Genomic DNA, 22930 nt, shown 5'->3' with positions numbered 1-22930 from the left:
CATTTCAATACTAGATGCAAATCTTCTTGTTAAAGAACAGGAACTATATAGAGAAGGCACAGATCAAGTGAGTATCCAAAAATATTTAAGTGATTTGCCAAACGCAGGTACTATAAATACCCACAGTTTCTAAATTGAATAACTACAGTTTCTTTTACATTCTGTTAAAAAGGTCAAGTATAACAAAGAAAATCTAAGAAAAATGCTTATTTTCAAACTTTCTTCCAAAGTAATTAGCAGTAATTACTAAATGAAGAACAGCAAATGTAAGCAAATGAGATGGTGCTATTCACCTTTTTTAAAAAAAAGAAAATTGGTGTGTAGGAATTAAAGCTATGTTTCTACAGGGGATATTGAGGCATGTTTTTTTCCTTCTGGATCTCTGCATGTGTGCAGTGAAACTACTGGTCTTTGAGGAGTTTGGTGAGGCTCCCTCAACAGTTACAGTTCATGTTTTTGTTTGGATCCCAACAAGGAAATGAGGGTGATGGAGCTCTAGTCTCTAAATATTGTTTCCCCCTAGTCTGGTGGTGAAATGGCAGCCGATTCAAAATACAGCTGTGCTGGGCAACACATGCTTTGGATAGCAGTGGTTCTGCCTACTGTTCCTGTTCCAGTCATCGTTTGTCCTTTTCAGTTACAACTCATGACTTTTTTTTTCTGTTGTCCTTGTTTTGAGGCATGGTAAAGTAATATAAATTATTTTTCAACACAAGTAACAGAGTATTTTGCATATGAAAGAAAATCTTCAGCTGATAGGGACCCTAGGAAAAGGATACAGAATTTCTGGAAAACCACACACACAAAAGAAAGCTGGCTGAAGTACTTTTTTCAGTAGTTACAGCTATTACACTTCCATTCCAGGATCTTCATTTTCTTAATATCCTAAATGATACTCTGAAGTCACATTGGCCTTCATTAACCTTATATTTTATGTAGGTTTGATTTATAATATGTTTGATCATGTTAAAAATCTTTGAATTCCCTTTTTTATTAGTAAGTTTTGCAAGAACATCTCATTTTATTTTCCAGATAAATTATTAATTTATTTGGTGTTAATCTTTGTTCATTGGACAGAAATTTTTGTGAGTATTGTGGAAGTCCTTAAGGTTAAGGTCTAAGCAATTATTTTACTGACCATATTTGCAGTCCTTACACTCAAAATGCTTTAAAGATTTTGATGAAAAAATAAATATTTAACCAAGAAATATTTAATAAGTATTTACCAAAGCAAATATTTAGTTTGTTTATTTTGACTTAATGGTCAGAATCCTTTAATAAGATGTTTTTGTCTATATAGCTTCTATAGGGTGTCTGTCTGCACCACATTAATAGATTGTATTTTCCTCGTTACTAAATAGGTAAATACATACAAAAAATTACTGTTACGCCATTCTGTGGGTAGTCATCCAAGGTTAAGATTAAATTCAAGGTTAAGATTAAATTAAAGGAAGTCGTTAGCCTAGTGTCACTCAAAGTCTGCAGAGGAGCTAGGAATTTAATTCTGGTTTCCTGAGGCCCTGTTACAATACTGTGCCTGTTAGACTGCGTTCATTTTTTCCCTATATTGTTCCCTGCTCAAGCTTCGGTTCCTGAAATGATTCTCAGTGCTAGTATCTAGCTAATAAATTCTCTTCTGCACAGATGAAATGAACTCCTATCATATTTCCATTTATTAAGGGAATCAAGCTGTGTCATTTCTTCTGAAGACTGGCTTTATAGATGTGTTTGGGAAACTACAAGCCAACAATATTAGACATTTGCCTCAGTTAAAATAAAGAAAAGAAGTAAGAAAAGGGATGCAGCTGCATGTCTGCACATGTACTCTCTTTGATTCTTGTATTACCACAATTAGAAAATAGACCTGTCTGATGTACTGTATCTCTAGTAATGAAAATGTGCTAAATATTACATTGCACTTGGCATATTGTATTATTCATAATACAGTGTTACATGGCCTTGATTGTACATGTACAATTCTTTGTTTATATTAGGTAGGTTGCTTGGATTAAACTCAACAATTTCTGTATTCTACAAAATGGCTATGAGATTTTTCCAGTGTTTTTATTTTATCAAGAGAAATGCCTTTATCTCCAGGTAATTTATGCAGTCATGTTGATAGAGCTCCCACTAAGGACATGAATAAGTCATAAATGAATGGAGTTATCAAAAATCCCTGGCCTACAGATTCTTTTTTAAATGGATGGAGGAAATAATTTGCAGTCACAGCCTTTAGCATGTCTTGATGAATATCTCACTGGAATTTTTTTCAGTTTTGTTAGTATTGAAATGAAGAAAAGAAGGTAGGCATGTGTGGAAGCTGTTTCTGCTTCTCATCTCTTCTCTACAGCGGTATCTTTTTTTTAATAATATGTAGCACACGTTATCATAGAATCTGAGTTTCTTTCAAGAGTGCACTAAGTGATAGTTATCAAGCCCAGGTTTGTTCTGTCATCCTCTCACCAGGAGGCAGGCATGTGCAGTGCAGTATCTTGTCTTAAATAGTAGCCTGCATTGTTGAGTTAAGTCCATTGTAGCATTGTGCCCACGAGGAGTTCCCAAATGCTGAGACCCTCATATTTAGGTATGTCAAGTCGCTGTAATCCATTTGAAGTCTGAATGAATTAAGGCCACCTCTTTGGCTGCCAAGTTGTGGCAGTCTCTCCCATCTGGTTATCTTTAAATGCATTTTGCGTGGGGGTAGTCCCAGACTGGGTCATATCTTACTTTTTTCATGCCTCGTTGCATCTTAAAATCTCTCTAGGAGAGCTTAATATCAAGCTATGCACTGAGTGGGCTGAATGGGGTTGTGTGAAGGAAAGAAATTTGCATTGCAACCAAAAGCTGTGAAAGGGATTTTTTTTTTTCTCTGTAGTAGGATTGCTCTGTTTTGTTTTGATTCTGCTTTTGGCAACTGTGCTTGACCCATGAGCTGATCTTATCTGAATCGCTGTCTATCTTGATGGCACTGAAGGAGCTGCATATGAAGCCTCGGTGCACCATCTGCATTCTGCTAACACTCGTAGCAATGTTGTCTGGCAGCTTCATTCAGTGTCTGCATGTGGATGTTGAGAAGAAAAGGGAGAACTGATCTTTGGGAGACTTCCGAAGAGATTGAATGATGGAGATGCAGTTCTTTCAGTCTCTTCATTGCATGCATCATTACAAAAAGAATATAAACTGTTGTGCTATCACCTTGGACTTTTGCATTTCTCATTAGGTGAAGTACTGATTTTTCTCATGAGTAGTTTTTAAGGTTGCTGAAGGGTGCAGGAGTATGAGAACTAACATTTTTCTCTCTGGTCAGTGACAGAAGATCATCCATCCATTTAAATAGTTGCCAGTGCATATCAGATTATGTCAGGTTCAGAATACTTGCTTAAATCAGGTGATTTTTGAGTTATTTTTCTATAACCTTTCACAGACCTTGACATTAGAAGGATCAGTGATTACCGATCTGATCAATAAAGACAAGGGAAACATTCGGCTGTACTCCAGTAGATATGTGACTTTAGATGACTTCAGAAATAGAAGGTATGATAATTACACTTCTGTTGTCGGTTTAATAACAATTATAAAATTTTAATTTCAGGCTTTGCGATCAGTTCTGACTTCTGAGAAATCAGTGTCTGAAGTACCTGAAGCAATGGATGACTTCTTCTGCAATTTCCTGGTCAGATTGGGAATGTCCAGAACCCTTGACTGCTTCCAAACTGAATGGTAAAATATTTTAAGTGACCATGTTACTTTGAGAATTAGGAAGTAGATGCTCAGGGTTCAAATATTTCCAGTATTTCAGGATGTATTTCCAGAAAACTCTTCTGAGTACAAGTCATTGTTAAATATGTAGTGTTTTGCCAAATAAATATATTCATATTGAGAATGAGGATGCAAACTATTATTTTAAGGACAGACTTTCAAGAAAGCTGACTCCAGGGACCTCCTAAAGAGGTACCTTTGAAGGATTGTATGCATTTCACCTAACTCTAGACATTTATAAGCCTGAAGTAGGCACCTGAGGCCTCTTTTGTGACCAGTGAAGAGAAATACTCATTTTCAGGATGCAACTCATCTGAATTGTTTAAGCCATCTCCTTTAAGATGAAATGAATTCAATTATATTTTTTCAAGTGTATTCTGCTCTCCACTGACTACCAATGAAAATTAAAACCAGCTACAGTGCAGAAGTCATCATTGGATAAAATGAGTCCAATGCACAATGGCCGGCATTTCAGTTCAGCAGTGCTGAGAAATCATGTAGTTTTGTTATTTTCTTGCTTTCCAGAACATGGTTGCCTGCTTAAAAACTGAGTATTTTGTAGTATGCTATAGTATTTGCACCTTAATTGTTTGGGTGGCTTTGGATATTCATCATAGCTACCGTGTATTTTAAGTAGAATAATCAAAAATTTTGATACTTGATAATTTTTGGTACATCAGTCAAAATAGTATGGTTGGTTTAGGTTTTTCTTTTTAAAATTTAATTCATATTGTAATCAGAAGAGTAAACTTTTGAGCTGTTGCTGTAATCTTTTTTCCCGGCTTTTATAGATTGCAGGTATTTTATCCATACTTTGTGCAGAAGTTTAAACGTGCAGCTTCGTCTAAATACTCCACTTCCTCCACCACTCTCTTCATATATGGAATCCCACAGGATGTATACTTTTTTAATATTGCTTAAGAATGATGTGCCAGGAATGCTGCAAAGCTTGAGAGGAGAGCTGAATTATTTTGGAGCAAAAGATGACACTTGTCATAAAGTTCTATTGAAATACTTTAAGTTACAAGCTTGCTTTGAATCTGCAAGTTACATTGGAAAGATTCTGAGAAGTGGAAACACCTCTCTTTGAATTATCTTGTAGTCAGTCTTTAAACATGAGAGGTTCAGAGATTTTTTTTAATAAGGTCTTTTGAAATGGTTTAATTTGAAAATTAGTAAATTTGAAGAGTTAGAAACATCTTATTTTTTCCTACAAAAGCCTTGAAGCTTTTAAATTTTCTTAGAAATATTCTCTAATGGGGAATCATTGCTTTCGTTTGCAAGGCTCTGGTCTTATTAGTGTAGAGCTTACCAATCAGGCGTTGCCTTTGGAATTAATAATGATCTGCTTTTTGATAGCATAACAATGCGACTTAAATGATTCCTTAGAGAAGGAGCACTATAGTTCTGTATTATTTTTCAACAAAAGAACTGATATGAATAGCATTAAGTTTGAAGTTTAACAGTTTTTATGCTAGAAGATAATTAATAGTAGACAGATATAAATAGTGACCTTTTTATGAAACTACAGCTTTCTTTGAAGCGCTTAGTCTGAATTTATATCAATTGCAAAATTCAAATTGCTTTTTAACAGCGCAAGTGCAAGTCTTAGCAGGCCCTATCTTGTAAATCCTTAGCTATACATATATTTTTTTCTCTAAGTAATATTTTTAATTTCAGTAGCATTACAAATGAGCTCAGCATGTCAGGATCTAATCTTACTCTATTTAGACTTTTTCTGCATTAATACCTTATTTCAAAATGTTTCATGTTGGTTTGAAATAGATAATTTACAATATTAATGAAAGTGAGAGCAGATTAGTGTACTCGGGTTCCTCATTATGTATTGGGATGACACTCTTGCTCTCATGCTGTGGTGATCAAGTACTAATGGAATTTAAAATGAGAAATTAATCAACATAGAGAATTTATCAGAAGGCTTGCTTTGAAATAATTGTCTGTCTGAGATCTAAAGGTCACTTAAATTGGACCAAATTATCTGTGTTTATTTCAGAGTTTGAGAAAACATTCTGTTCTTCTGTCCAGCTGTATAAAATGTTATGAATTGATTGTGTTTTATTTTAAGCCAAACCCACTCTTTTTCTATGATGTAATGAATAATTTTATCACACTTGTAGTGATTTTTTTTTACTTAGTTTTTTTGCACATACACTTTTTTCTTTCAGTTATATTTTAAGGAACTTAAAATTAGATTTAAATTATTTTTAGAATATCTAATTTACCATTAAATTTTCTATTCCTTTGATATACAAGACTTTATAGTGCTTTTGTTACTTATTAAAGATATTGGATTGACAGCTTTGGAGTACGAAGTGCAAGGGCTGATCAACTGTAAATTCATGCATCTGACAGTCTATAGCTCCTAATCCCAAAGAGCTCACTGCTGCTGGCAGTATGTTGCCGGTCTGATGAGCAGATGAATCGTTTGCTGTTCACACATATGCACGGAGCTATCACTGTAATTAGTTAGTATGCTCATTGGACTGGTAATCTCTGACTAAGTGTTCATAGAGACCTGGCAGTGTTTCAGCTTGTGAGTAAAAGGAGAGCTGCAGACTAATTACGGAAACATGATTTGAAAATTCTTTTCTGTTTGATGTGGTTAAAATTATGGATAAACTTACATGACCAAGCAAGGTTAAAAGCTATGTCTGTCTTGTGTATGCCTTGCAAAGATTGCCTGGGTTGTGTGTAACGGAGCACATGCAACAAAGCTGTGTCTTCTCTGAGCATAAAGGTAGACTCATTACAAAAAAAATTCCTTTTTGCAGAATGAAGAAAATGGGTATAGGTTGTGATCCTCCATGTCACAACTCCCTGAAGACAGTGGAAACAATCTGCTTATTTCAGGCAGACCTAAGTTTCCTCTGCTCTGAGTCCTCTTTGGCCTGGAAAGGATATGGTCACGTTAATGTATGTTGTGCTCTTGAGTTCATAAATCTTGAGAGAAACGAGGGTTATCAGTTTCAGGACAGCATCACACTAAAACAGATTCAGTTTTTGGATTAGAACTGGCTCGGAACACAAGTGAAGTAACCTCAAGTTTGATTTGCAAAAAGCCACATGGACACACCTGCTTTCTTGCCTACAAGATAATGACAATATAAATGTTCTACTTATATGCCATAATAGATTGGAGGAGTACACTAGGGCAAAAAGGTGCTTTATTTTTCTGTGCTCATTTCTTTCTTAGCCTTCTGTTGAAACTGTTTAAGAGGTTATCAATTGGAATGATAATTTTCAGTAAGAAGTTCTTGTAAAAGCTAAAACTTGAAATTTTAATCCCTGAATGCATCTCTAGGTGAGTTATCCCTTGGTAAAGGATTATCCTGAGCTACGTATCAGTTAGTTTATTGCAGGGCCTCTCTGCAACCTGACTCCTTTAGAGCTCTTAGAAACTTGAATTCAATGTATATAGTAACAGTGTATTATTTTTGTCAGTCTGCACTGAGCTTTGATCATAAAATCATAGTTGACCATCTGTTCCTTAGGTTTCCATATTCTTGGTTAATTTTAAATAGTGATTCAAGAATAACAACGCAGTTTTTCTGAAAAGCTTAGAAAAATACCTGTGTGTGCATGGAACTAACTAATTTAATTTGCATCACAGTTCCCTTCTGTAATGGAAAGAAGTGAGAACAATAGCTATTTGGCAGTCGGCTAGGTGTGTAGGAGTTCTATAAGTTTTACAGGACTAGGCTGATGAAAGATAATGAGATCTCACAATGCAATTTTGTTGTGTGGTTTTCTGTTCCATTTCTGCTACATGCACAAAAGCTTTCATTTTTAGTAGTGTTCTCAGACAAGGGCATAGTGAATTTATTGGTATTAATTGTATTTCATTAAAATTGTCTTTCGGAGTTCTTAGCTCTGCTGGAGGCTAAGTTCATCAATTATCCATGTCTGATGTGTCTTCGTGCAGAAATTTGATGGTTTTCATGAGGTGCAGTTAGGGCATTCAATGGAGAAATTTTTCTGGCAAATAAAGGAGTTGTGATCATTTGCAATGAGAAGTGCCCTTATTTGCAGTATTTCCAATAGGACTTGTACCTGCTTATCAGTCAATGTTTATTTGGGGGGGGGGAAAGACTAAGTTTCTTTCTTAGTATTAAATCCTGTTGCTACTGTAATTTCCTTAAGAAAACAAAGTGATGATAGAATGAATTTTGCTTTGGACATGTTCAGTTTAACTTTTCAAAAACCTTTCATCTACTGGTGGTGAATGTGAGTGATGGCTTAATTCATAGGGATGAGTATTCCTAGAAGTATCCACAGAATGCAGATAAGTAGCTGATTGTAGGAAGTAATTTGGACATAAGAGTTGCTAACATTCCCCTTAATTTTTTTGGAGGATGTTAAGTAAAAGTTGCTTGTCAAGTAAGAATCCCTTATTCTACAAACACTTCTGTTTCTGCAACATCTTTTATTGACCTAGGAATGCTGTGCTTACTGTCTTCAAGTTTCAAATCTGCTGCTTCTGTCCAAGTGCAGGAGATAGCATTTAGTATAATTTTTATCTCTACTGCTGTTCTTCCCATACTTCCTTATTACTTGGGAAAAAATAATGCACAGATTCAATATGTTTTTCATCTGAAAAGGCAAATAATGTTCAAATTGCTCCTTCTAGTGAGTTTCCACCCAGAACATCTTCCAGCTGCAGTCAAGATCAGCAGGGAAGAAGACTGTGGGGCTATAGTCTTTATCTGATATAGATTATTTATAGCTCCATTGAACCTATGCTGCACTGATATCATGGCTACAGTAGTGCACAATGTTTTTGTCTTCAGTGGGTCTATAAAAGTTTGTACCAACTGAAGGTCTTGCTCTTCTGTCTTCCAGGACAGGAGTAGACGAAGAAATGGATGTTTTGTACATACATGTACTGGATTCTGGAATCACCTCTGCCATGTGTGCTTGCACAAAAGCATCTTACGCTCGTATATGTAGGCTTGAATCTTGATGTCTTCTGAGATACTTTGACAAATACTAATAGTTTATAATTATTCCTTGAACTAGCATGATTCTGCAGAAGCATTTATTTTGTGTAGTGACAGTCACATTTTTTGACCAAATTTAGCTTTTCTGAATTTTTTCTAATATCACCGCTCTTTTTTGTATAGAAGATACTTAGCTACTTTCAGTTGCTCTGTATTTAAATGCCTTTAAATTAAGCCTAAAATGAATAGTGTCTAATCCCTCCGTCCTTTTTACTGCCTGTTAGAGTATTCTTAGCTTTCATTGTGACATCCTACTAAAAGATGGATAGTCCTGAAAGATATGAGACTGACTGAGTAGGCTTTATTGCCGGGGGCTATAGAGATTCCTAGGTTGCTACACAGCATTACATGGCTGCTCCAGATTCTCTTTTACTTCTCAAAATGCAAGTTAGTCTGTACAAGTATTAAACTAAAGCAGCCTTCAGGCTTCTACATCACGGAATCATGTTTTCTCGGGGGCTGGTAAAATAGGTAAATATTGGTAAATATAATTAAATAAGGAGAGAGCAACATAAGTAAACAGGAAGGAATGAAGAAATTTCCCTAGGTGAGCTCTGTATTCCATGTTGAAGATAGCCTGGATGAATGATTCTACAAGCTCTCTGCAGCTTTGTCATCTTATTTGAGTCCTCAAAAAAAAAAAAACCAACCCAAAAACTTGCATATATTTGAGCATATGAGATAAACAGGACTGTGAGTATATACAAATGTTATTTGAACAAGAATTTTTTTTGTCTTTTAAGCTATTTGGAAGAAAGGAAGGAAAAGAACAATTGTTTAAATTGAAGTACTGTGTTATACAGGACATGTCTTTTGACTATTATGAACAATAATACATTTTAGAATGAAAAGCAGTAAAATAGAACACAGTGTGGTGGGATAGTACTGTTGCTAATTGTTAATGATTATAAAAGGTAAATGCCTTGATGATAAATATTTTTGATTCTAGTTTAGGTAAATGCTAGCATAAGAAAGGAGACATTAGTGAAGTGAGAAAAAGGAAACATGGAATAAAATGTCTCTCCCTTTCCTTTCTACTAGGTATGAACTCGTACAGAGAGGTGTGTTCACAGCCAAAGATATTGGATTGGTTCCAACTGTGTATACCCGCAACCAGCAACTTGAGGCTGAGAACATGTGTTTGAGGAAAGATTTGGAAAACTATAAACTTGCTGCCAAGTATGTTATTTGCTCGTAATGAAACTTTGGTATACAGTAGTAAATGGCCAGATAAAGTAAGCCCAAGTACTTAATGGAAATAATAAGCTCCTGTTTGTTATGCTGGCTGCACATGTTTTTACTTCTAGGTGACATTTATAATTAAAGTTCAAGTTTCTCTGAGCTCTATTAGAAACCTAAATCTTAATTTCTTTATATGTATTTATTGGGCTATAGAAAATAATTTTCAATATCCAGTAATCACAGCAAATTACTACAAAGAATGATGAGAGTATAATATGTAGAACTAAAAAAATAAATCGTTATGTGCATTTTGTATTAAAATACAGTACTAGAAATTACAGCTACAACAAAACGTCAACATAGGAAAAATCACTGTACATTTATTCTTAATTTCTTTTAATTGCAAAAAATCTATCACTCTGGCCCTAGTGGTAAATGGTATGCCAGTGTAAATTACCATCATTGATTATACTTCTGTGTATATTGTAGTAGTTGATTTTACAAGTCAGTTGTACTTCAGTCATAAAAGAGTTAAAATATTTAGCCTATATAATGGAGAGGTGCAATAATGAACTACATGTAACATAGCCTTTTCTGAAGAGCGGTATGTCTGCACGTGTATGTGTTTGGGAATTTACCCTGAGACCTAATAGTGCGCTCACTTCAATTTTGCCAGTGCGTAGTTTGAAGATATGGAGCTGTAAAAAAATGTTAACTCCATCTCTTTCCTCAAGATTTTCCTCAAGATTACTCAAGCTACTAATTTTCATTTAGATTGTTCCTTTATACGAAAAACAGCTAATTAGATCTTAAATAATCATTGCTGCTGGTGATAATGATAATCAAATTATTTTCCAATGATAATGATTTATTACATTTTAAATTAATAAATTAATTTGCCATAGTCTAATAGTTAAGTAAACAGCTTTAATAATCAAGTCAAATACTGTGTAGTCTAAATATACTGTTGCACTGGGAGATGGGCCATATAGAAAACATTCCTTTATCTTAATCTGTAGCTTTTTTGGACAATGGATAGTTAGGGATTGTGTCCCATTTGAGTGGGAGAGTAAGAAGCAGTAATGCATGGTAAAAGAAAGAAAGACAAAATCTGGCCCTTCTGGAATTTATTATCGGTAGTAATTTTAACAGGCTTTCCTTTCTTTTTTTTTTTTCCCCCCTGTATGAAGCAGAGCGTGCTATAACAAGATAATCTGAGTGGATTATGACTTGATAAGTGTTTTCCTGGGTTTGTTGCATTGCTACATGATTGTTTAAGAACAAAGCTCAAAACCATTTCACTGTGGTCATGAATGAGTTGAGTTTTTCCCATAAGAATGTCTACATACTCTATGGGGTGCCAGAAAATTTTTTTTATAGCAGATGTCTAGTTAAAAGGCTGGAAGATGACATGATAATGTGCAAAAGCAAGAAAGCAGGAGAGGGAAAAGACATTACCAATATGCTAGGTTCCTACAGGCTATCTGTTAAATAGAACTCCCAACACTCACTTAAGTGAACTGTGCTAAGAAATAAATAAATCCATGAACTGAAACTGTGCCCTGCTTTTTCACAGGTTGATGAAACCTAAAATAGCAGTGCTGTGATGGTAAACAAATGAGTCATGTCACCTGTTCGGTATTCCAGAGAGGGCAGCGAGATATAGGGCAATTCTATATGACACAAAATAGAAGTGGGTAAATTCTGTTCATTGGCACTTACTGTTAAATACTGCACTTATTCTGCATGTACCTTGTTAAAACACTATTAAAATTAGTCCTTCTTTCTCCGCTTGCAGGGAGAGCTTTATTTTCATAGTCTTTCTGCTAATATTACAGTGGAGTATATGTAGATGTGAAGCTTGGTATGTGCTAATGGTCACTGCTTCATTTTTCAACCTTTTTATTTCAAATAACTTTCAAAGTTTTCATTGATACTAATGTTAAAAGTTCAGCACTTCTGTGACATTAATTTAAATTATTTTGTTTTGAATAATTTATGAATTAAAACAGTACTGTTTCTGGAATAATGGCTGAAATTGAGCATTTCTGATGTATGTTCCATGAGTTAGTGTTCCTTTGTGTCTTTTGGATAAACCCTGTTCGTAATACTCTATACTAAATTCACTTACTGTAGTGGCTGTTAATGGCATTTTTTTCTTGTTCATACATTCAATAACTGGAGTCAGTACCCTTGCTATGATAAAGCAAATATTCCAGCAGGAGCCAAAATTACCTGGAGGACAATTTGAGTTTTCAAGTATTGAGAGAGAATTCACCAGCTTATACTGAAAACAGAATGCCTAACAGCACTGAAGAAATGCTGATTTGACTGGTTAGAAACCAAGGGTTTGTGAGCAAAGAAAGCCTCATATTTTGCTCTGTGGATTAGTCAGAAAACTTTCATTGTGAAATACAGTGCTGTGAAGTGTATTTGAAAAAAGCTTTTAATCACATTTGGTATTTCTGAGCTTGGTACTCTTGACAGCCATCTTGCAGAAATGAAATGTTATTTGGGACTTAGGCAGTATGGGGTCCCAGGATAAATGACTGTAAACCAATTACCTTCTGGTTTAATGTTGTTTAGCAATTGGTGGAAGAGATTCAGTGTCTAGAAGCTAACTGTAATTGTATTTTGGGTATTTTAACATAGTATTTACATGATTGCATGGCAAGCAGGTGGGCAAATAGATTGCAGGCTGTTGGTTACATTTCACTGTGGCCTTTCATTATTTAAAGAGAAAATCACAATCAGCTTCACTTCCTGTATACAATGAGTATGTATCTTTAATAGGCTGTCCAACGTCTGAAGGCATCTTGAGATGTAACAAAATCCCTGAATGCATACTTTAAAAGAAATAAATACCAGCATAATTCTTTTACTCCAAAGCTAGTGATACACTACTAATCTTTATTTAAATGATTTCTAAAAACAGATATTGTGTTGTGATAGAATTCAAAACTAATTTTACATTGGTTTGCCATGTGACAGTAGTTAAAGTGTACCTTAAGTGTACTCCCTTTCTCTCTTGTCTTGAAGGCTACAGTTGAGCCCTGATTGATTGGTAAGGGATGCTGTTATCTGCTGCAATATTTCTCTAGTAGAAGTATAGATATTCTTTCCAATATGCAAGAAAAACTTGAAAATAACATATCTGAAAATTGGTAACTATTACTGGAGACTAGTTAATTTTAATTCATGGTCTTCAGTGATGATTTGTCATTCAAGGATTTAATATTCTAGTAATATTTGCTTGAGTTGAATAATAGATTGTAATTTCATAGCAACATTAAACTCTGCCTATCTGATGGTTTAAAATAGCTCGGATCCCATATATCTTGGTGTTTTCCTATGGCCGGACCCTTTGTATTGCCTTTGTATTTAAACATGTAGGTAGACAACGTAATAGTATATCAAGTTTAAGATTTTGTTAATTACAGGGACTGCTAACTGTGATATTTGTAAGTTCTTTAAACATTTAGGAATTTATTAGGTAGATGGAGTGAAAGTTGTGTACAGCTTTTGTCTGAGGTTTGTAACAGAGTTCAACATCAGTTAGGAAGTTTAAACATTTGCAGGTATCTTTCTGTCCTGATTTTTGGAAGCATGCTCACAAATATACATCCAGTTTACAGCCACAGTAACAGATAAAGCAGTCCTGGAAATCATATTTATTATTGCTGTTAGTGCTATCACCAGCAATAAAATCCTCAGCTGATCTCCTATTTCTGTGCCAAAATCTAATCATTCCTGCACGTATTTCTCAACTTATACCATGAAAAAAAAGTGCACACTTTTTGTATTGTGCACCATATTTCAATGCATCTGTTTAATTACGTGGTACATTTAGCATCCTTGCTGCTAAATGCTATATAAACTAGATAGAGTAAAAGCATGAGAGTATATGTTTTCTAAAACTGTCCATTAAAACTTTAGGGCTACAACTTGCAGCATCTTGGGGAATAAAGTCCCACCTAAATTCAGTGGGAACAGGGCATGTAACTCACCTTTGAAAATCCCTACTTGGATTTATTGGATCCTGTCCTCCTCCGCTATTTTTATGAAACTACTTGCTTGGGAAAAGTTTAAATGGAGAGACCTGCAGTCTTTGACATATATCTTAACTAAAAGAAATGGATATTGGCTTTGCTATCGCTGTAGCAACATCTTTTACTCTTAGAACAAGCCATCTGCTTAGCTCTGAAGGGGCAGGTTTTGTATTCAAGATCTGATGGCAAGTCAGACTTCTGTGAGTGGTGTCATGATGGAGTTGTTTGACAGAACTATCCTGAGACCACTGATTCATTTACCTCTCAAATGTTCCGCTGTTCATAGGAGCTTGAGCAGAATAATTAATCTGTATTTCATATCCCAAACCAATATCCTAAGTTACTCTGTTTCACAACTTCTGGTATTTGTGCACACGCATACACAAAGCTATGTGCATGCCCACAGCTCCTTTGAGCTTTTCAGTGTTACTGTAGGGGCAGCCCTGCCTGTTTTCATTTCCCTGCCAGCTTTTTCTCAGCTTTGACTGATATATAGTGGCACTAATTCACTGTGCTCTTCTTCAGGTCTTTCTAACTGTTCTTGCTACAAGCAACATAATGTACACATGTAAATATGGTAGTTTGTATAAGTAATAAATATAGCAAATGCATATATAGTAAATATAAATTATTTGTACAATTAAATATAATGCAGTGGCAGTTATGGGTCATCTTCCTGGACCTGTGATTTTGGCATACTCCACTATCATAGTGGTTTTCCTAATTCTTCAACTCCTGTTGGGAGAGGAAATGAGCTTTATTTTTGCAAAGAACAAGTATCTGATTTCTGTGCAAGGTAATTTCAGGCTTCCTTTGCAATTAAACAATTCATCTACTAATCTTTCCTGCCAAACCCATATCACTAAAGGCAAGGAGAAAATGTACAGAATATATACAGAGTATTTTCTTTCATGGAGCAGAGTATCTCAGGGTATCCCATGGCTGTGTGTAGAATGTGCTTAGAGAAAACAGGTTATCAGTATGTTTGCAGTTAATTTTGAAATGGATTCCTTTTGCTTCTTGCTGTCATGTACAGAGGACACTTGGGGACAGGCTGCGAACATGATTGAACAGAGCCTAGAACTTTTCTAGCACAATTTTTTCCAGAAGCTCTCTAAATGCATGGGTTTTTGCAAGGCAAGGATACAGTTATCCTTCTGTGTGTGTCATTCTAGCATGTACCATTATGTTGGGCTCCAGATGTGATGTAGATATTAGAAAATCAGTATTGCAATATACTTTCATGTAGAATTTTAAACCCACAACAAGAGTATTGTTTTCTAATCACCTGTAATTTGAATATGTATCTCCACAAGACCCCTTGTGCTTAAAGTAAGGTTGACCTCAACTCTGAGATTTATAATGCCAGAATCCTTATGGATCCTAACTAAAGGAACTGAGGGAAGGTAAAGAGTACCCATGGTTTTGTACAGCAGCTGGCAGCAAAAAGACCTCAAAAGTACATGTTCTCCACCACAGGGCATACTACCAAAAGTTTCCAACTTGGATACAGTAGGCATGTGCATATCTGGAAATTAATGCTATATGCATTCAGCATACCTTGATGAGCAATTAATAGGAGGAGATTAATACTTCTCTTGCATTTTCTGTTTACATGTAGCAAAGCAAAAGAGGCTTTCCTAAAAATTCAGAAAGAACGTGACTTCCATCGAATGCATCATAAGCGAGTGGTCCAGGAGAAAAACAGCCTTATTTGTGACATTAAAAGGTGAAAAAATATTTTAATTACTATACACGTAGCATTAAAGATAATGTCTTCAATTATTGCCTGGTAATGAGATAACATTGTGGAATTTAAAGTGCTAAAGTAAAGCTAGCTGCATTTAGTTAGTGTCCTGGTAAATAGCAGTTCCATCTGACCATTCTGCCATGTCTCTTAAAAAATTTCTAATGATTTTTTGGTATATTTTCCATGGTGTGATGTGGCATTACTAAATACATAGTATTTCTAATAGTTGAAAATATAAATGAGATTTTCTTTTACCCAGATCTTTTTCCATAAATATGTGGTGATTTCTGGGTTTACATCCTTTGTCCATTTTAAGGGTAATTGGTATCACACTGAGTTCAGAACCTCTATGTTCATGATTCCCATAGCTGGTATTTTCTGTCCTTTTACATCTTGAACTTCCTATATGAAACTTGCTATGTTGTTTTGGTTGCAAGTAAGCTCAAACTAGTCCATTGATACTGAGTTATAATAACTTATTTTATAATATTTAATTCTGTAATTTTGTCACTTTGGAATTCTGGAAGTTTTCTATTAACTGTAGTGCTACTTTGCCTCCATGAGTAGAACTTTTGTATTGTTCATCTGAAGATCAGTGGGCCAGGTGAAAGAGTTGAGTTTAGAATCTCTTCTTTGCCCATGTTTGTGCCAGCACTGGTTTTAAAATAACCTTGGGGAGTGGCTTATGTCTGCAGCTCCAAACAATTCACAGAACTTTGTTGATACTGTTATCAATCAATGCATGTAATAGCAGCTACATGTTCTACATCTTTAACCTTGAAATCCATACATACTAATGCAAGAGAGTACTATTCACTGAGTTATCCTCTGTGTGTCGGCTTTTTGCAAAATGCAGTATTTTTGAAGCTGTTAGTCATGTGTTTCTCTTGAGAGATTATATATCTGACCTTTAGTTGGTCTGAAGAATTAAAGTGGTTAAGTATTCTAAATGTAATGGGCAGTGAAGAAAGAAATAGTAATCATATTACAATTGTTTTGTCTAGATTAGGATCTTAGTTGGTAGTCAGATAATAGCTGTAGTTCTCTTTCTTCCAATGAAATATCATCCATCTGCAAGAAAACAGAAATTAACAAAAATTAATGTGCAGTAGGTGTATGAAGGATTAAGAACAGGTCAAAATTGGATCGATTGTTTTAAAAGATACGACTAAACAATGAATCCTTTTATTGATCTGTCGTCTTATTTTTGTCTTTTTCTTGTGGTATTCCAGTTGGGTGGTTACATACTAAATACCTTTGTTGCCTCCTCTGTGTTGACCTTCTGGCACTTTTATTCTTTTATTTGGGGAGGGAAAAAGTTAGAGACATAAATCTCTGATTTAACTCATCTTTGAGGAATTATTTGTCCTCTTCTTGTTCACAGGCTGAAGGCACACTATGCATCATATGAACCAGTGCTGAAGCAGCTGACTGAAAAATACCAGACTACACTGAGACAGAAAATGTTAACTAGTTTAGAGAGAGACAGAGCAGTTGGGCAGGTAAACCTATGGTGAACACCACTTGCAAAGCTGCAAGGAATGCTTTTGGTTTTTACTTTGGTAAATACACAGGATATTTCTGTTAAAGCAACTCTCTTATGCAATAGTTTGTAGCAGAATATTTCGGTGAGTTTCATGATATTTGTGAAGTGTTAATATTGAAAGTATGTGAAACTTAGTGCCACAAAGTAGTAGTTCTCAGTCTGCACTTACTCAGTGCTGCTCTGCATGAGTCAGCAATGTGCAGACCCTGTGATAGTTTCAGTGTTGACAGCTTAAGGAAAGGTGTGATAATTCCCACAGATTCACATGCTTCCACGTATGCCTTCAGAAATCTTTTATTTTAACTTTCTTTATTACTATTTATTTTTTTATTTTTTTCCTAAATATATCCAGGTATGACCTACTAGTTTAGGAAAAAATGCACTAAGATATCAGAGACAGTTTTTCTGTCTTGTGAGTGGAATAAGAGTGGTATTTTACTCCTATAATCTTATCTGATGCATAGGTTGGTATACAAGATATTCTGCCCCTTTAACAGGAAGTACTATAAGTACGGATAGGATGGATGAAGAACAGAAAATTGTCTTGCATGGGTTTAACCAATAGGTGGTTTGCTCAAAAAAAGAGAAGGAAAAAAAGAAAGAAAAAAACCCTCCCAAAATGCATTGCATTTCAGCAGTAGCATCAATTATATGTGGGTAACATGAAAGGAATTTACCATGCTTGCACTCTCTTCTAATAGTCCTCATCTCTCATTTCTTCCTTTCCTCTGCCTCCAATTTTTTTCAGGTCACCTGAGGGCTTACTTTTAAGAGACTGAGGATTGTGTTTGAAATTTCCATAAGTAAAAGAAAATGTCCTATAGAAAAAGGATACTGTCCAAATACAGTTATGCTGAATCAGGAGTACAAAACACAGAACAGTTCCAATGCTATGAAATTTCAGGAACATATGTAAGACCAATCCAGTTATGAACTGTATGCATTCTGGAGAGATCACTTATTTGGTAACACATAACACCGTATTTTGTGGCATTTTCTTATGACAAAGCTGTATGTCATATTGTGCCATTAAGCTAAAGATCAGTGCAGTGATAGCAGTGGCTAAAAGTTGATGGTGCAGTAAGAGCCCTAGTATTCTATATGTCTGCATTGTTTTAATAGAGCTGTAAAAGTATTTTGAGAGATTCTGGGTGGCTTGTATTTTATTGCATTGTTTCACTGGGCCTTTCCAAAATCTTGAATTAGGAGTAATGTTTATAACTTAGAGACAATAATCAGAAAAGTAAAAAATTATAGATGGAATTTATTACTTAAATATGCAGACATAAATGCTGTGTGTTGTGAACAGACAGTTCAAAAGCAATGTTTTTGTATTACCTCTTCTTGTTCTCTCCTCTTTTTAAAATTAGGTTACGGGTTTGCAAGCCACATTACAAAATTTAGAGTCCGGATGTGCTATTCAGATTCCTGTGACAAAAGGTAAAATATTCCCATCACCAAGCTCAGGCTGGTTATGGGTTTTTTTGTTGTTGTGATGCATTTCAAAATCTGGTGTAACAGTAAATCAAAAATACTTGCACTGTAAACATTTTATCAGCTGTCCTGGTGACAGAGCAGCAATTTTATCATTTGAATAATTATTCTAAAATGTACCCACTAAGGACAGTGAGACTGCTGACGGCAATATGGAATATGTGAGTAACTGTGGAAGGACTTCGTCCTAGAAATCTATTTTGTGTCTGATTTTGTTATTTTTATCCACTAATACTCTTCTGTTTTTTTTCATGTGAGTGTTCTTTTTCAGCTCACTCTTAAGAAGGTATATATGGTGGTCTGGAAACATTCTGAAAATACTAGTGTTAGGAAATCCAGCCTCTTATTTTAGCATGTCTCATTTTTACAGGAGGTTGCTAAGGTTATATAATACCTGCTGGAATAATATCTTTATCTGTATGGTACTACGCTACTTCCCTGGTGTTTTGAATAAATGCATAATTATTAAGTTATTTTTCTAACTCCATCAGAAAACCTAGCACCTCTGGCTTCCTAAGTAAATGAAGCCCATGCTATCACATTCTTTGTGAGCATCACTCCCACTAATAATTTTGAACCTATTGTCCAATTGCAGCTACATTTGACAGTGAGATAAGTCTCAAAGATACCAGGTTTCTAAGACTCCTGAAAATAGATGAGATGATGAAAAAGGGAAACAGTGAGCTCTACCCTCTTTGACAACAGAGTATTCACAGGAGAAGGGGATGTTGCACCTGCCTTAGTCATGAGCAGAACTCCAATCAGAGACTGCAGTTTATTTGACATTAGAGAACTCCAAATTTCTCAGCCACGTAGGTGACCAGGTATCAAATATTATACAACTTCCAGGTGAAGCATTTGTTGTAATTAGGACACTTTTTATATCTGTTTCTTTTGTGGTTTTTTCCAGTGTGTTAAAAGCCTAAACTTCCTTTTGCACTGGTAATACACCCCAGGTAAAAAGCCACTGAGTTACCCCAGCCTGTGACAATCAAGCTTCATTAGTTCCCATGTTCATGGAGTTACTTCCATTGTATAAAATTTCTGTAGAAAAGACAAGGCTGAGAAGAAGAATAGTAGCCACAAACTTTTCAGTTTCTTTTTGGATTTCTACTTGATTGAAGAAGCTAGCAAGTATTTCCTTGACTATTAAGATGGCTTATTTACTATTAATGCAGACATTTCAACTACAATCCAGATCTTTGCTACTGCCTGCCTATTATGAGCATAGCACATTCAGTTTAATTTTTTCCTTCAGATTCTATCTAATGTAGGCTGAAGCAGTTGGTCTCCTAAATTGTCATCAATTGCTGCAAGCACTGGACTGAGATCTAATTATCTGAAAGATGCCCTCATCCTAGCTCATGTCTTGGTTTCCATGCAGCAGTGGGAGGCTTACATAGCTGAGGAGTCCCTTGGAGCACACTCTACTCCTTTTCTAACCTACTGTTTAGTTAAGAGTATAGCTGCTTTCATTTCTGGAAGAACCTGGAAGGGTTCTGTAGTTTTACCAGGTATAAACTAAGCTATGATTCTATTTTGTATACAAGCAAATAGCTACTAAACTAATAACTTCTGTAAATATAGACTTCAGATACGTTAACACGGTGGAATACTGAAGTACTGGCAGCAAGCCTCTTCAGTGTTCACAGTATCTTTCTGGTTTTGGATTCTGATGCCTGGTTTTATATGTGTCTCCTCAGCAAGGCACATTTCAGGCCCCCGAAATACCTTTCTGTGGCTGTATGTACTGGATATGCTCTGCTGTAGTCTTTAAATCTTGTTACAACTAAAAGTATAAGCCTCTGCCCCACTAAAAAGCACAGTGCTCATTTTCATCCCCATTCAGATAGGGAGGTAGAGAATGGGCTTTTTATTTTATGTTAGTTTAGGGCATATAGCATTCAACTTTTCCTTATACTCTGGCTTGAGGATATATAGTGTGAGTTCTTTCCCCATGCTGGTGTTTTACCGTATAGATGCCCCATCTGTCTCTTTTTCATATTACACATACTTTCATTTGTTGTTTGAGCAATTCTAAAAACCGCTCTCTGGCTGTTCACAGTACTTGTTTATTCTCCAAAAATCTTGAGAGCACTTTGTAATACCAAAAAGTGACAAGCAGGGGAGTGCTTTATAAATAATAATATTAAAAAAAAGTCACTTAGTCTCCAACACAAATTATTAAGCTCATCAGCCACCCATGTGCTTGTACAAGCCTTAATTTGCTTCATACCTTGTGTATCATAAATTAAGTAGTATTTCACTTCATTTCTTTCCAGTGCTTTGTCCTCTAATACTACATAATTTTTATTGCCCTCTGTAGGTCATACTTATGTCTCAGGGGGTGATATTGTCTCTTATTCAGATACTTTCTGCTGCCTTTTGAAAGATGGTCATGTTCTGTTGCCTCTTGAATTCTTATTCCTGGGACAGTATAAATGCAACCTTGAAGCAAGCAGTGCGTAGATACTGGAGAAATGTTTGCTGCATTTTTCTCTAAATTTAAGTTCTTAGTTTGGAAGGAACCAGTGCTGTTGGACTTGCAAATCTTTGCTGTAAGGAGACCTACAGCTGCATTTTTTCAGTTGCCATCTCTTCAGGGCTGACTTTTATGCATTAGTACATTGGTATGTTTTAGTTAAAAGATAATGAACATTCAGACTAGCAAGTTATTTGCCAAGGTAAGATGCCTTTTCTGGCTGGCTGTCTGCTTTCACTGCAGTGCAGAGCATGAAGGAACGAGAACGGCTCTGCCCAGCAGCAGGAGATTGCCCATCACTGCTCCTGATGTTGCTTCTGTCCCACAACCTGACTTGACTGCAGAACACCTGCAACTCTGGCTTTGGCTAGAGGGCACTGAGGGGCTTTTAATTGGTTTTGGATTTGCAGAATTGTTTGAGGTTTTGAACAGTGGCAATGAGGTCTTGCATATCCAATGTATTGTGGGTTTGTTTTTTGTTTGGTTTTTTGTTGTTGGTTTTTTTGAGTCAGTCATATAGTGCGTAATGAAGAACAAAGGGAAGCTTCATAGTATTCACAATGAGTTTGCATTGCAAATTTGTATCTGACAGCTAGGTAGAAAAAAATTAACAGTAGTTAATGTTAATTTTAGGACTACTATTCTGGACTTATTACTTAGGCATTTGATGTAGCAGCTTTCAGCCTGAAGCATTTCAAACAATTGAAGAGGATAGCATCCACTCCACAGAGTATGTAACTTATTTACTAGGGTTCTTTTTTTGCTGTCCCACTGCCAGACTGCTGTTTAGCTTTGCAAACAGTGCTTTGTACACAAATTCTTCAAGAGGAAGTTTTCTTTAAGTGTCTTAAATTATTAGAAGTTTAAGTTTTTATTTCCTGTTTACTTAGCTTGCTTGTTTAACGTTGATATGAAAGACATTTAATAGTTGGAGAGGAACTAGTTAACAGTTAGGATTAGGACTCAGTCATCTTGTAGACTGTTTCTGTGTCCCTGCTGTGCTCACTCAGAAGCCAGCTCTGAAAGGAAATTGTTGTAAAATTTTGAGTTCAGATTATTTTTAAAAAGGATTGGATGTTTTGCATAAGATGATTTGCATTAAAAACTGGGTTTGCTTTTGTTTTAAATCTGGTCCTCTCTGATGTGGTAGCAAGATCATACATAGAGGGATCTAATTATCAAAGAGAAATAACTGATTTTTTTATTTAGGTTGTTGGTGTATATTAACAGAACACTTGCACCCTTACGGATCAAGACACAGTGTTAAGTGGTGCTCTGAAAAAAGACCACTTTTGTCTGAAGGAATTAAGCAATGTTGATTGTGGCTCGCTTATAAACCTAAGTGAATGCTGCTATAACAGCTGGTTCTAAAAATATGTTATAAAACTGTTACTTGCTCAGTACATTTCTTGTATTTTGTAAAAACAACAGCTGCTTATTTATTACCCAATTATATTCAAAAGTTGAACTCAATGAGTTTCTTTACTCATGGTTGAATTAACTCATTGCTAAGCCTGTTAACTGTGCTTTTCCTTTCCTTGATCTAATGTAATTGCTGTTAGAAGGTCATGCAAAAATAAATTTAAAATGCACCAGTTAAAGTACTTAAACCTTGTTGTCCCTATTCCATCTACAATGCAATCAGAATAG

At 35.5% G+C, this 22930-nt stretch overlaps 1 protein-coding gene across 1 annotated transcript in view; it reads left to right on the top strand.

Moving 5' to 3' along the window:
* The window catches only part of SPAG16 (sperm associated antigen 16), a 411664-nt gene that overhangs the window by 2695 nt on the left and 386039 nt on the right, over positions 1-22930 (top strand). Inside the window, exons 4-8 of the mRNA XM_050899968.1 lie at positions 3593-3720; positions 9819-9956; positions 15630-15737; positions 17143-17260; positions 18675-18744. Coding sequence (XP_050755925.1) covers positions 3593-3720; positions 9819-9956; positions 15630-15737; positions 17143-17260; positions 18675-18744 — 562 coding nt within the window. The remainder of the gene's footprint in view (positions 1-3592; positions 3721-9818; positions 9957-15629; positions 15738-17142; positions 17261-18674; positions 18745-22930) is intronic.

The sequence above is a fragment of the Gymnogyps californianus genome, chromosome 7 (genome assembly GCF_018139145.2).
Source record: "Gymnogyps californianus isolate 813 chromosome 7, ASM1813914v2, whole genome shotgun sequence".
NCBI classification, from domain to species: domain Eukaryota; kingdom Metazoa; phylum Chordata; class Aves; order Accipitriformes; family Cathartidae; genus Gymnogyps; species Gymnogyps californianus.
Note: the sequence above shows the minus strand (reverse complement) of the source record. Positions and strands in the feature narration are given on the sequence as shown.